At 43.7% G+C, this 14,527-nt stretch overlaps 1 protein-coding gene across 2 annotated transcripts in view; it reads right to left on the reverse strand.

Annotated features, from left to right (window-relative positions):
- LOC139337471 (transcriptional enhancer factor TEF-3-like) overlaps positions 1-14,527 on the reverse strand; it is a 39,376-nt gene that overhangs the window by 5,288 nt on the left and 19,561 nt on the right. The window contains exons 3-9 of one of the 2 annotated variants that reach the window (XM_070972061.1): positions 8,986-9,050; positions 7,435-7,497; positions 5,838-5,972; positions 5,213-5,256; positions 4,860-4,921; positions 4,533-4,663; positions 3,621-3,794 (exon numbers count right to left, since the gene is read on the reverse strand). In XM_070972061.1, coding sequence (XP_070828162.1) covers positions 3,621-3,794; positions 4,533-4,663; positions 4,860-4,921; positions 5,213-5,256; positions 5,838-5,972; positions 7,435-7,497; positions 8,986-9,050 — 674 coding nt within the window. Of the gene's footprint in view, positions 1-3,620; positions 3,795-4,532; positions 4,664-4,859; positions 4,922-5,212; positions 5,257-5,837; positions 5,973-7,425; positions 7,498-8,985; positions 9,051-14,527 lie in introns of both variants that reach the window. The other variant, XM_070972060.1, reaches the window with a different exon arrangement.

The raw sequence follows: 14,527 nt of genomic DNA on the forward strand, positions 1-14,527 counted from the left end.
GTTCACAAGACATGTGCTGACACTGTTGTTTTTTTGTGATACTTAAATCAAGTAAACAAAATCTTTTACCGTTTTCTCTTTTCTACGTTCTCCATCTGACACACGCTGCTGGTTATTTGTGACTTTCTGACTTTCCTGGTCAAAAATATGACCTCAACTTCAATTTTAAGGCAGCATAAAGTTTCTTCACCCTCAGGTGGATGCAGATTCACCTATCTCTGATCCTCCCACTAGTTTAAGTTTGAAGTGAGGCAAGTATAATCTGATTGTGGATCAGACTGAGGTGCCGTCTCCTCCGTCAGACAGCTGGGCTGTTTTACCTTTTCCCCTGTCGGGCTATTGTCTCCTAATGGGCCATTGAGACACCGCTCAGCCTCCTCTCATCTCTTCATCACCCCGTTCATCTTCATCCCTGGCTCATGTAATTCCTCTATTTGTCTTCATCCCTGGGGCCTAGTGACCCTCCCCGAACCGCCATTCCCTGCTTCCCTAACAGCCTGCGAGGGAATTCATCCAATTACAATCATCAGCGTGCAATTGGCTGATTAGATCACGGTGGGCAGGCTGGCTGTGTAACAATTTAGCAGAGCCAGCTCAAATCGGATTCCCTCGGCACTTCAAAGGCGTGAGACAATCCGTTAGGACAGGGCCACGGGCGCTGAGGGGTGAGGAGGAAGGTGGGGAGAGGGGCAGGGCAGCCAGCGGCCGACAGGGGGGGTTCACTGGAAATTCAATCTAGAATGCCATAGCTTTGGAGGTGGGCCAGCAGCCTGTCACTGTCACCATGCCAACCTGCTCCTCAGCACACCCCCCCAAGTCATGACCTGCCACGTGGCTGTGCCACTGCGGCATCATCAAATAGCCTCTTCCTGTCTTTTACGACGACGTAAATAAAGTTATCGTATTTTCAGATGTGTCGAGGATTTCATTTTGCGTATTTTCATGGCCGAGAGCATCTTTGCTGTTTTTTTCCAGCATGGGTGTTGAAATGCCCAGCTGTTTTGTAGCATTTCTGTGTTTTGTCATGGATGCCTTGAGAACTGGAGGACCCCCTTGGGATACAATAAGATGAACAGACTGAGAGGGGACAGTGTTATGAGCTTGTTTTCCTCTGGTGGGAAGTTGCACATGTCATAACTGTTGACTCGAACAGGCTTTGACATGAATCAAGACAGTAATATTTCACTGATGAATGACTTGTCAGTTACATGCCACCCACCATTTCTCCTGCCGTCCCATATTTCTTCTGTCTGTGTCCCTATTTCTATCTCTTCCTCTTTATTGCTGTCTTGCTCTGTTTCTCTTTATGATGCATGGCGGGGCTACTCATCTCCACCTTCCCTCACCCCTGAATCAAATGCCATGACTTGACCAGCTGCTCCCTCCAAGGACTGGAGGAGCCTACCTCCCAAATGGTGTCACTCACCAATGTCTTTTATCTATCCTCAATAAATAATGTGGCAGGCAAACATGTGAGAAGGGTAATGTCATACATACAAAGCCATCTGGTGGCTTGAGACTGCAAGACGGCACTTTGAACTCTGCACGTCTTTGGCACTTTGAACCGCAGCGGTTAAAACTGTAATATATATCTGCTTTCCAAGTCTCCAGTGGCCTCAATGCAACACATTTTTTGACAAAGTGGATCAGAGGATGATAGCAATCATGTTTCACAATATTTCACAGCAGTAAAGATGATGGTTTGACATCCTTTTTCCCTGAGACGGCCTTGTGTGCCTCCACCATCTGCATCCAATCTCCAAACCACACTAGTTAAAGGATCCTTGGACAGGATGTGTGTTTGGGTCACCTGGTGTGCTCTGTGGTACATGAATGACTCAGGTGCGACTGAAATGGCCCTGCCAGTCACCGAGTAATGAAGAAGAAGGTTATAGTGGATGAAGAGCTAGACAGGCATGCATCACGGTGGACGACCTCTCGAGACTCCGGTCAACATGTCCCTTATACTTCAAAACATGAGTTTCTTTCGGTCCAGCAAGGTTTAGGTTGGTGCAGGTTAACCTCTACCCATAGTGAGCAAAAAAATATTACAGTGTGCCCCATGGGAGCACTGGCAACTGTAGGTCCCTGCAGTAGATGGACCTGAAGACTGGACATTAAATATGTCCATATTCTAAATATATGGCAGCAATATGCCCACCCACCCCTAATGAATAGAAGAAACTTTAAGCAGTTCATAATTTGGTTTCACCCAAATTTCTGTATCATATTTAGATGTTCTCGCCCGTTGACAGCTGGGATAGGCTCGAGCCCCCCCGCAACCCCGAAAAGGGATAGTTGGGTATAGACAATGGATGGATGGATATTTAGATGTTGGGTATTTTTCATTTATTCATTTAATTCTTTATGTCTTTATTCTAATTTTCCTATGTGGTCAAAATTGTGTCTTAATCATGATTAACCTCTGCCGTAAAACCAACATGCCCACATAAAGCGGAGCAAAACTTTTGAATGAAATGCCATGGACTATCATTAGCAAAAGTCACTTTAGTAAGGAGTGAATGCATGTGAAGAGGGAGGTGCTCTGAGGTAAAGAACTCGTGGGTTTGTAAGTGTGTACGTGCTGTGCGTGATACAAATACCAAAGGTCTTGTCCTGAGGTAAGGCAAGGTGGCCAGATCAGCTGAGATGAACAAAATGGACGTGTCCAATTACACCCTTGTGCTCCACTTCTGTTTGTGCGTGTGTGTGTCTCTCCCAGTCTCCTTTTATGTCCCTTTCAGACTGTCCATTTGCAAAGTTCCACTCTTTTGAATGATATCACACATTCTCCTCTTTCTACCTTCAGTCTTAAGCCTGCACCTTAAGTGGACTTTTTCATCATGCTTTACTCTCATCTCTGTCTGTGTGTAATGGTGAGTTTTGCGTGTGATGTGTTTGTGTGCGCATGTATGTTTTTTGGGGGGGTTGTCTATAAATAAATATGTGGTGGGGGCATGAGGGTTGGACTCAGTCTAATAGCACAGAGACAGGTGCCTGGGCTCACATTTCCCCTAGTGAAAGATCAGGCCTGCCACTCTCCCCAAGGCTGCTGTTGCACACAATCACACACACACACACATACACACACACACACATACACACACACACACACATCACAGACACATCCATACAAATACACCCACATCTAATGCATGCTGTGCAGTAATGCTTTCTTTGCAGGCATAAACCACCAATCAGGTCATGGGAGCAATGACTTTCCATTCATTCTAGCTTCAAATCACACTTAAGTTCCTTTAACTCCAAGGCTGCAGCTATCTCAACACAGTTAACACCGCTAGGCCATTAACAGCCAACAGGTGCTACAAAACATTAACAACAGCCTTCACTGTACTCTCACTTCACCTTCATGACTTGGAGAGGATTACATGCTGAGATGTATGAAAAAATAGCACAAAAAGAGTATCGGACTGAGCTTTACAAGTCAAATGGGTTTTAATTGAAATGAGTGATTAATCAGTCGAAATGGAATAAAAAGAATTAAACTAAACTCAGAGGAACTGGATGGAAGTGAAAAGGGCAAAATGGCTTTGGACTGATCTGAACTGAAGGGGATTTCTCTAAAAAGCTTTAAAAGAAAATGCAGAAAAATGCTTTACCCAGAACTTGACGAGAAAGAAAGCGTTGTGTGGCCCTTTGTCAAACAGCTCCTTCAGGCCTCCTTTCTTCTCTGGGAACTTGTCGTAGATCTGCCTGATGTCCACAGACTCCAGATAGGCGTCGCTGTAGCTCGGGTTGGACTGGCCAATGTGCACAAACAGGTGCTTGTTGAACTGGAGAGACAAAAGTGCATATCAGGAGGTGAACAGAGCCAAAAAGGACAAATGTCGAGTTTGCTAAATTGCCATTCACACCAAGCGCATGGTTAGGCGCTCCAGAACATCTGTCAGCTTCAGCCTGCTGTTCCATTAAATCATAGTTATTAGAATATCTCATCACCTGTCTCAAGGGTCGCACCCTTTCCTTCTCACTGTCCACCATTCATAATCGTGAAATGTGCTTGTGTGTGATGTTTGTGTTGCTGTCATATGCAGTTTTAAGTATTAAACCATAACATCCAGTCTTTCTGTTAAAGAATATGCCTTTTTGGTAGCTTTGTTATTTTCATGTTGCTGGCTATCATTTCATTGTATAGTGCAATGTGTTCTCTCTGTACAAGACCATAAAGTTCTTTATCTTTGATTTCAGAATATCTGAATCACTGCTCATGCTTACTACTAGCGTCTTCGTCTGTAAGAGATTTAATTAAATATACAGTGTTAATCAGGAACAAAGACAGCTACAGACACTATATTTATTGGAGTCTTGTTCTCAAAGTCAGTCACAAAAGCCTTGTGTTGTATGAAATGTTTTTTTAATTTTTCAGACGATGAAGCAGTTTTGAGCAAAGAAAATAGTGTCAATAAGACTTTCTAGTGTGCAAGGACCTTGTACTGATAAAAAACAAATAATGAAATCTTTTTGTGGAGAGTAAAAACCCTTTGAGACAACATTATCTCCTGTCTACTCACAGTCTCTGGGTCCTGAGGTTGCTCCAGGAAGGCGGAGAACTCCAGCATTCGCAGCTTGGAGCTGGCAATACTTCTACCCTGCCAAGGGGGGGCACCGGGAGACATTGACAGCCCTGCCGTGCTTTCATAACCTGCAGACATGAGGGCAGTGAGTGTGTAAATGTGTGGTTTGAGTGCGACAAAGAAAAAGCCTAAAAGCAAAATGCAGTGATATTTAAGGCATTTCTCTGAGCTTTGTGCGGGCTCTTCATCATGAGCTGGGTTGTCTCGTCACTTTGACGGCATGACAGCCCTCTGTCAACACAGCAGGGGCGAAAGAACACCCACCTGTTATGGGGGCCGGGCCGGACGCTTGCATGGCGTAACTCTGCTGGGAGAAGGGCTTAATGCTGGAGAGACGAGACAGACAAGAGAGGGAGAGGCATGTTATGCACCGTCTCGGCCTCATGACCCCATCTCACATACTAATTGGACCACCTGACCTCTAAAGACACAGGGGGCAGAGCGGTATGCTGAAAGTCAGACAGCTGACGACTTTTCTTTATAATTGCACTGATACGTATGAATTTGTTCTGAGATTCGGTCTCTGACTGAAAGCTATCTGATGGTTATTATGTGAGCATGTGAGAAATTGCTGATGGATCCTGGAGCTCTACAGAGAAGAAAGAATGGAGACTCACTCTTCGTGGCCTCCTGGCTGTCCTGGAAGAGCCCCGTGCCAAAACTGGGAAAAACAAAAAGTGCACACTCTGTTACTTTGTTCCACCTCGACACTCAGTCTCACATATCAACTGTGTTTTTATTGTGTTTATTCTGCATTTCAAAATAGAAGCACAGAGTTGAAATGTGTTGTATCAAAATGATGAAACTTGATCTTTCTGAAAGTTGAATGTATTTTTATTCACAGGTGGAATAAATAAAATACTGCAAACACCTCTTTAAAATAGGATTTAAACTCTAATGTAGCTTATGTCAAATCATCTGCGGGCAAACTACAGTTTCTTGAATCAAAAATGTGCAAAATAGTGATAGGAAGCAGTCTCAAATATGTAAAATTCAGACAAACTTAATTTACCAAGAGGAACAGCAGACACAAGATAAAACAAACCAACATCCAGGGAAATGCTGTACATGTATCATAATGTTGAGCAATGAAAAATATTGCTAATTGGTATTAATTAGCAAAGCAGAAACGACTGACTTTGGGATGAAATCAAAGGTATATATTTAATAAATGCGGCAACTGCTCAGCCTTTCATGTTAATCTGAATTAAATGGTGTGGGGGACACTGGTCAGGGACTCACCCCACCAGTAGTGGGGTAAGCCGGCCTCGACAGGCCCTGGAGAGCCATCTTGTTCTGGAAAGCCGTGGGCGAGATGATCTGGGCTGAGGACATGGTGGCCATACTCTGCAGGGCCTTGTCTTTGGCAGCCTGGTCCTATGGAGAGTGAAACAAACAGTTACGCAAAGGGGAGAGGACTCATCAGACTCCTTTTAAGTCGGCGCCCCACTTCACTGGCAACACAAGCAGAGCCCTAAAAGGGGAAACGAAGGGCTGAGGCCAGCTTGCATCATCGGTGAATCCCTGCCAGGCAGAGAGCTGAAGAGAAGGTGATATTACAGTCAAGGGCCTTTGGGTCAAGAGTTAAGTTTATTGCTTTGGCAGGGGCAAGCCAGTGATGACAACTAGCTTCTGTTGGAGGTCAAACTGGAAGACAAGGCAGGCAATGAGGTGACATGTTAATATTCTAATAATTGTAGCAAAATTGCTAAACACTCATGCAATCAAAAAAGTTTTAGACAGCCAGAATCATACTTCCTCTGCTGCACTGTAAAGCGATACACCTCTTGTTTTTGAATCCACTCCTTCAGCAGTTTCCAAACCACAGAGGAGTACAAGCACTTGCCGCCCAGCCCTAATGGGCAAGGCCACAGGCACATTCTTCTTCCCAGAACTGGCTAACACAAGGGCATAGCTGAAATATGGGGGGTACATGTGGTAGGGATCTCAGTTACACCAAAGACGCATTTAAAAAGGGCTGTCACAGGGGCCAGCCCTGTGACCGATGCCGGACCCTGCCAGCTGAACCGTCATGGCTGCCGTCCAAGGTGAGGGAGAGTCCTGTTGCCTGCCGTGACTCCAAGTACGTGGGTGTATGAGAAATGTAAACTGAGAAAGTGCTGGGGATACAGGGATGTGTAAGCCCTGTGAATCATACAGGAGAGCCTTTATTGAGGAACTTATCAAATGTAATACCTGGAAGGAATAACGCAGGGATTAATTTGTTTCCTGCGTTTGGTTCATCTTGTTCATAATCGTGCACACTAAGCCTCGGGCTTCTAGAAATATGTGCACATTTCATTGAAATGTGTCAGCATCCCATTTTAAAGTAGCATCAATTAGAGGGTGCAATTAAAATAGCCAATCGTTTGTGCCTTTGTATTAATGGAATGTGAATATGTGTCAGCGAAGGGGTCATGAATGTTGGAATACCTTTAACAAAACATGAAACTTCATTATAAAAGGAGATAATACAGGATAATAACAATTTCACCCTCTTTCCATCTCTCTGCGCAACATGATTAAAATCATGATAACAACCTCGACCAAATGCAGGCACTGTGCTCTGATTATGATCTAAACAATCTCAAAATGAAAATAAAAAACAACAACGTACTAATCGCCCCCCCTTAACTCAGCAATGACTATTTTTTTGTCTGGTGGTGAAAATAGGGAAAAACTATTTAACAGAACCTGTACAGCAGAATTCAGACACATGAAATCCAAATATCCTCAACTCTCTCTGCTCTCTTAAGTGCATTAAACAAAATCAACACATGTTAAATCTTCCAAAACATTTAGGGAATGTAAAAAAAAGCAGTTGACTCACGTAGCGTACCTTCAGCTTCACCTGGATCTCTCTGGCCTTCCGCCGGGCGAGAACCTGGATGTGACTCGATACCTGAAAGACAGACAGCAGACCACACAGCAGAGACAAGCATTTACTTATGTGACCTGTTTCCAGCTAAAATGAGTTGCCTTAGTGGCCTCAGAGTGACATCGTCCTGGGTTCAAACCTGACCTGTCCAGATGGGGACTTTTATCTTTTAACCCTTGTGTGTTTGGACTTCCTGCAGATGTTTCACTTTCCCTCCACAGGAAATAAGAAAAGATTCACCTTCACTCAGGTGAATTTGAGACTCTAAACTGACTAAAAGTGTGAGTGTGAATAAGCTGAAGACAGAGTTCCCTCGCCAAGATCCCAGCAACCAATTACAGGATGAACAGATTGATATGGATGGAAGCTCAGTCAGCATTAATTTAACTCCAAAGGGGTTTCTTTGGTCCATGAGGCCTCACTACACACAGATGTACAGTATGGGTAATGTGAGCAAGCAATATAAAAATAAATATAAATAAAATGCAAAATTGGAATTTGTCTGAAATTCAGTATGAATTGATGATTCCACAAAAGTAGTTCACCTCCATCATATTGGGATATTGGTAAACAAAACTGTATGTATGCAGTGATACCACTAAAACCAAGTAGAAGAGTATCTTCTTGTAATATAGATGAACTTAATTCGCCTAGATCATAGCAGAAAAAACATCTGTAAAAACCTTATTAAGCCAAAAAAAAAATCCACAGACTGAAACTGACTGTTTTCTTTTGGGTTACAGCAGCTCCTTCAGGGAATGTGAGCCACACCACTAATACACATTTTTGACATAAAATATTGCTGAAATGTTTTGTGTTTTTACTTTACCCTGCTTTGCCCCATCTTTGCCCCATCTTTGCCCCATCTCACAATTTCGATTACAACCTGGATTAAATATGCATTACAATAACTGAAAAAATGGCATTTGTTCCTTCCTAACTCTGAATCTTTGCTGGTAAGATTTTCTACCTTTCTGAAGAAGCAACACAGCTGTCATTTGATAACTGCTGTCAGACCAGCAGGTGTCCCTCTATCCCTCCAACCTGTCCAACCATCCATCTCTGATCCCTCACTGCCCCCCCCCCCATCTCCACTCATCTCTTTTCATTCCCACATTGACTCTGCCAGATGACTTAGCAGGAACCCTTTCTCTCCACATCCATCACTGCCCATACATCAGTCCTTCCATATCAGATACCGTAGTGAGGATAGAGTTCCAAATCCCTCGCCCGACCCACCTCATCCTCCCATCCAGGTCACCATATTCCCCGGCTTCTTCCCCCGTCTAACAAGCACCAGATCCATGAGGTGGTGAAGAAACAACACCGACACATGATCCTATAGCATCTGTGCATTGGGCCCTGGCCCTAAATCAATCGTCATCTCCAGTCCTCCACATAGGACGGAGGGAGGGGGTGCCCAGGGTGTTAGGGCATCACTCAACAAGAGAGGGCTTTCTGGAGGGCTCCAAAAATAGGGGCAGCTTCAAAAGGCATTTGCAGCAAACGTACCTGCTTCCTGGTCCGCGTCTTCCCTGTGCGAAGTTTGATGTACCGTGCAATCAACTCATTTCGTCCTGCAGGGGAACAGAAAATCATTTTAGTTTAGCGCACATTGCCACTTCCTGGAGCTTTGAGCCACAGTTCAGCTACTGTCAAGCTCAACATCATTCTAAATTAGTTTGACATTCAATTTCATATTGCATTTTTCCTTCAAATTTGGAGACACTGGAAAGAGCATTCGCATGTTAAATACTGAAAGGTTGACGAAGAAGAAATGACGCAGTGTAGCTTCCGCTGGTCTTATTGCACATATTGAAGCAATAAGGAGAATTATTGGGGGAAAAACAGCTTGTTAGTTTTAATTTAAAGCAGAAAAAAAGTACAGGATGGAAAAGTAAAGATTCTATTGCCATTATTTCATGTCATGTTATACCTGCTCATTTGTCCAATTACTTGTCCATCTTGTGACAGAGTTCAACTTTTGAAAAAATGTTTCGTTTCTAGAACATATGATGTGTTTTAACACATCCCACTACCTCCTCCAAATCTTAGAAAAATACGACTAATTGGAGAAAAAGGAAGAAAGATGTGACACTTGAACTTTGCTTTGTGATCAATAAGTCACAAACAAGTAAAAAACCAAGGCACATTGCTTTGGAAAAAATAAAAATCCTTTAATAAATCAACTCAATGCGTCATGCCAGTCTTCATCAGGGAATGTGAAAACAAGCTCACAGATGTGCACAGATCAGCTGCCAGGACATCAGAGCAGCACTGGATAATTGTCACAGGTGCAGTCAAGAAAGTAGGTGTGTGCCTCATTAGGTGATTTCTAACAAGGCATCGATATCTTTAGGATTTGCTAATTCATCAAAAACTTCCCAGCACAGAACTTGCATTTGTTTTTTCTACAAACTGGAGAAAAGTTTAAAGAGACTAAATACACAAGAAGACACAACAGTCGTACAGTTTCTCTTAAGCTCTTCCTCTTTGTTGTTATAAACAAAAACATAGCATAACAGGGAAATCTTCATTCTGGCTGGGTGTACTTAAACTGAAAGTGAGGGGCTGAGGGGCAGCATGTGCTAGGCGTGCAGGAATTTAAATGTTTCTCAAAGCTAAATATTAAGTCACCATTAGTGAGCCTGCTCTGCATGCCTGGCCAAACGAGAAGGTATGAGAGGGAGGAATGAGGAAACGTATATGCTGCATGTATATTTCTGTGCACATATTTATACAAATACTTGTGTGCTGCAGTCACTGTATAATTAGCTAGATTAACTGCCTAAAATATGTTTGTATTCATATCTGCGTGTGCATACACATATTTGGAAGACTTTGCACGCGTGTACATATGGACGAGTGTGCAAACACACACGTCCGAAGCAAGACTCAAGGCTGTCAAGTGTGTCAACGCTGAAAAGTGCAACCATAAGTGTATCACTGGGCATATACATCTGTGTCTGAGAATCTGCATCAGACTCAGTCAGACCCCCCTGAGTGTACACTGAGCTCGAATCTCTACAGTGAGTGTGTGTTTGTGCGCTGCCACTGCTGACAGACAGGTCACACTGGCAGAGCAGGTGGAGGCTGCAGCCATGCGATCCTCGCACCGGACTCAGGACAGACACGGCACAGGCCGGTGACCAAAGGGGGCCCAGTCTGGAGAAGCAGCCAGGCAGCTGGTCTGTGTGTCAATGTTTATGGAATATGCCTTTACGCCCGCAGTAAATCTTGGGCTTGTTCCACCTTCCTCCATCCACAGTCTCCAGTTACAGTGGAGGGCAACGGTCACGTGGCTTCTTTCACCATCTTCTCCAAAACTAAACCTCTAGTTTAATGGCTAAGATTGAGAAAACACACAAATAGACATGGATTGTAATTCAGGGATAGGATTGTGAATGAAACAACGTGGCGTGAGGGGCCCCGGAGTAGAGCCATGCAAGATGAGGCTGACTATAAAAGCTATTGGTGGCTGTTGTACATGGAACATACATACTTTTGTAGACAGTGTTTAGTGACATTAGTCAATAATCTATTAGTTCATTGACAGATAATCTGGTTGCAGTTTCTAAAAACTGAATATTTGCTGCATTCTTCTCTTTTATATATTATAGATATAAATATAAATATAAATAAATATATAATATATAAAAAATCTTTGAATTTTAGACTGCTGGTTAGACAAAAGAAGCAATTTAAACACCACATTTTGCACAATTTTTGGATATTTGATTGATGAGGAAAAATAGAAATAATAGATTATGTAGGGCTGCACAGTGGCGCAGCAGGTAGTGTGCGTGCCTCACAGCAAGAAGGTTGCCGGTTCAATCCCCGGGTCAGGCGGGGCCTTTCTGTGTGAAGTTTGCATGTTCTTCCCGTGCATGCGTGGGTTCTCTCCGGGTACTCCGGCTTCCTCCCACAGACCAAAAACATGCTCATTAGGTTAATTGATGATTCTAAATTGTCCGTGAGTGTGAGTGTGAATGTTTGTTTGTCCTTGCATGTGGCCCTGCAATCGGCTGGCGACCAGTTCAGGGTGTACCCCGCCTCTCGCCCATTGTAGCTGGGATAGGCTCCAGTCCCCCGCAACCCCGAAAGGGATAGGCGGTATAGAAAATGGATGGATAGATTATGTAAAGAAATTTAAATAAGTGTTAATTATACAGAGAACAGCACAAACAGGCACTAATAAAAGGACACAGACAAACACACATGCTCATTTGGAGTTAGTCAGCACTCTCAAAGGAGGTCTCTCACGCCCCCCAACCCCCCCACCCCCCAATACAAAGAGTTTGCTAGACTTTGCACCACCTCTTAAACACGGTCATTTTTCCCTTGGCACCACATCTCCATGTGAATTAACACACAGATCAGTCACGACACACAGCCTGGCACAAACCCCTCACATTTTCCCTTACATAGTGACGCTCGGGTCAGACCTCACAACGCTCCACAAACCGCGGCCCCACACGGGGAACGGAAGAAACCTGAAGCTTGGGTGAAGCGCCATCAGAAATTTCGTCAGCCAATAAAAGTGATCAGATTTTGCGCGGAATGCAAAACACAGTTTCTTGCCGGTGCTCATGTGAAAGTCTGTCGCAGCCCTCGCAGTCAGCTCAGACATGTGTTCCCTCTTAATGCTTGAAAGCATTTGAATTTTGTTGCTAAGTCCTTACAGAAACAGCTTAGATTTTCCCTGCTGGGTGTACAGACTGACAGCCTGTCAGCCAGAAGTCTGCCTGTACAAACTGCAACCAAGATATCAAAACATGATCTCTTAATGGATAACTCTTTGTCTGTGCCATTGTTTCTACGGTACTCCCCAAAGTAACTGCTGACATGTTGAAACACAACAGCGCACACAGCGAGTCAGACAGGACAAAAAACACGAGCAGGCAGACGATCAGACAGGTTGTGAACAAGCCAACAGTTGAGTCAGATTATTGAAACACTTTTATTCTAATTGTAGTTGTAAATAACTTTTCTTGACATTGATCCTCCACACTTGACAGAACTGTTCAGGTGAGCTTCACCACCGGCCCCCAACAGCTGCACAAGACTCGCGACAAAGCTTTCGAATGGTGGGACGCACATCTGGAAATCCCTGTAGCCAAACATGCTGTGCTGAAGAGCAGCCTGCAGTATCACTGTGCCACTATGTGGAATCAGCTGGACCAACAACTTCTCCAAATGATCCTTTGTTCATGTCCTTGCCAACAATGGCAGAGCTGTCTGCTCTGACGCTGCTATCAAAAGGACAGCGTCGTCCTATCTGCCTTACACAACAACAAAAGATGGAGATGTTGATGAGTTCATGAAGCATCGTAGGAGTTGTTGTCTTCATTGTCAAATAAGATGAAAATCTATGGGACGTGACTCTGGCAGAAATCATATTGAAGTTTAGTCATGTCTACTGACTTTCATCCTCACTCAGACGTATCATCTGGTGTTTCACCGAAGTTGAAGCAACAGGCGACTGAACGAAATACACTGTTAAATAAAATTGTGGATTTCTCTGGGTTTGAACATTGTTGGGTCATGTCATTCTTCTTGGGAGGACAATCTCAACGGACGCATCTACACTTGAACAGCTGATCAACAGGCTGTATGGACTATTTCATATGTTAATATGTAGGAGGCAACGTGGAAGTGCCAAAAACTGCAGTTTTTCAAATGGCCACCTGAGGCTGGCTCCAAAAGTGAGTCAATCCCATAGACCCCTATATTAAAACTTTATAGAAAAAATAAACATGTTTACAGCCTGGTATAAAAACAGTTTTGCTCTCTATAACTAATGTCGCCGTATAGAGGGTGAATTTTACAACTCATTCATTCAAATGATATTAAATCTTCAGCATAATTATGGGCATGGCCGCTTTGAGTGACAGCTAGCCACTAAGTTTCAGTAACCAGGCATCATTCAGCCCACCTCAGCTCCACCCATGCTCCACCTCTTTGCTCGTTTTTGGATCAGCCAGGAGTTAGACGGAGTCCGACACTGCCAAGATGGCGACTGCCGGAGCCACTGACACTGAGTTTCACAATGGCTCTTCAGAAATCTACTGTATGGGTGATGTCGCGGAGACTACGTCCTCGTTTTATACAGTCTTATGACATGTAAGCAGGACTCGATGCAAAGAGCTGAAGCTTATCCTGAGGGGATCGTGGTTAAATGAAGCAAACTAACTTCAACTTGACATCTGTAAAAAATGGATTTTCACCCAAGTTCCATGACAACACAACAAATGTTAAAAATGTTCAGATTATACAACGGAGTGATGTAATCCATGAATGAATCAGTGTTGATTTGAAGAGCAAAAGAGAAGAAAATAGTCGATGAGAGTCCTTGAAAAGTTCCAGGTCCCTGAAATATAAGCACACACACACACACACACACAAACACACACACACACGCACGCACGCACGCACGCACGCACGCACACACACACACACACACACACACACACGCACACTACCCAGAACAGCCTTTGTGTGAAGCTTTTGTGAACTAAAACCCTCTCTCAAATGCCGTCTACTCCAGTTTATACACCCAGTCGCACACATAGACATAAACTGACACATACACACACTTCAGCCCCAGTCACAGCATTCATTCTGTCTCAATCTTATTTTCCTTTCAGAGCTGTAGCTCCTCAACCGTTTAGTGTTTATCGGGAGGTGCACTCGCCGGCCAATTGTTTGAGCCCCTAAATGCATATTTCTTTAATTCCCCAGGGATTAAGAAAGTGTTCCACATTTCCTCGCAATCAAACTCTTGAAAAGACGAACAGAGCGCTTTGTCAAAGTCCTCACAGTACTTGACCTCAAATGAACATTAAGTTGCCCGTATCGAGTTCCTCACATTACAACAGTGAGTTCTTCCAGTTCCCAGCAATTTATCTTCAGGAAACTTCAGTGTACAGTAAGATGTACATTGTGCATCCAATCCAACAGGGATTTTCAAAGCAGCAGACACAGATGCGTGAGCATGTCTCCACAGATGAATAAAAACTATTTGTGAATTCAGAAAAACAGGCCATCTTTTCAC

This window comes from Chaetodon trifascialis, chromosome 10 (genome assembly GCF_039877785.1).
Source record: "Chaetodon trifascialis isolate fChaTrf1 chromosome 10, fChaTrf1.hap1, whole genome shotgun sequence".
In the NCBI taxonomy this organism is placed as follows: domain Eukaryota; kingdom Metazoa; phylum Chordata; class Actinopteri; order Chaetodontiformes; family Chaetodontidae; genus Chaetodon; species Chaetodon trifascialis.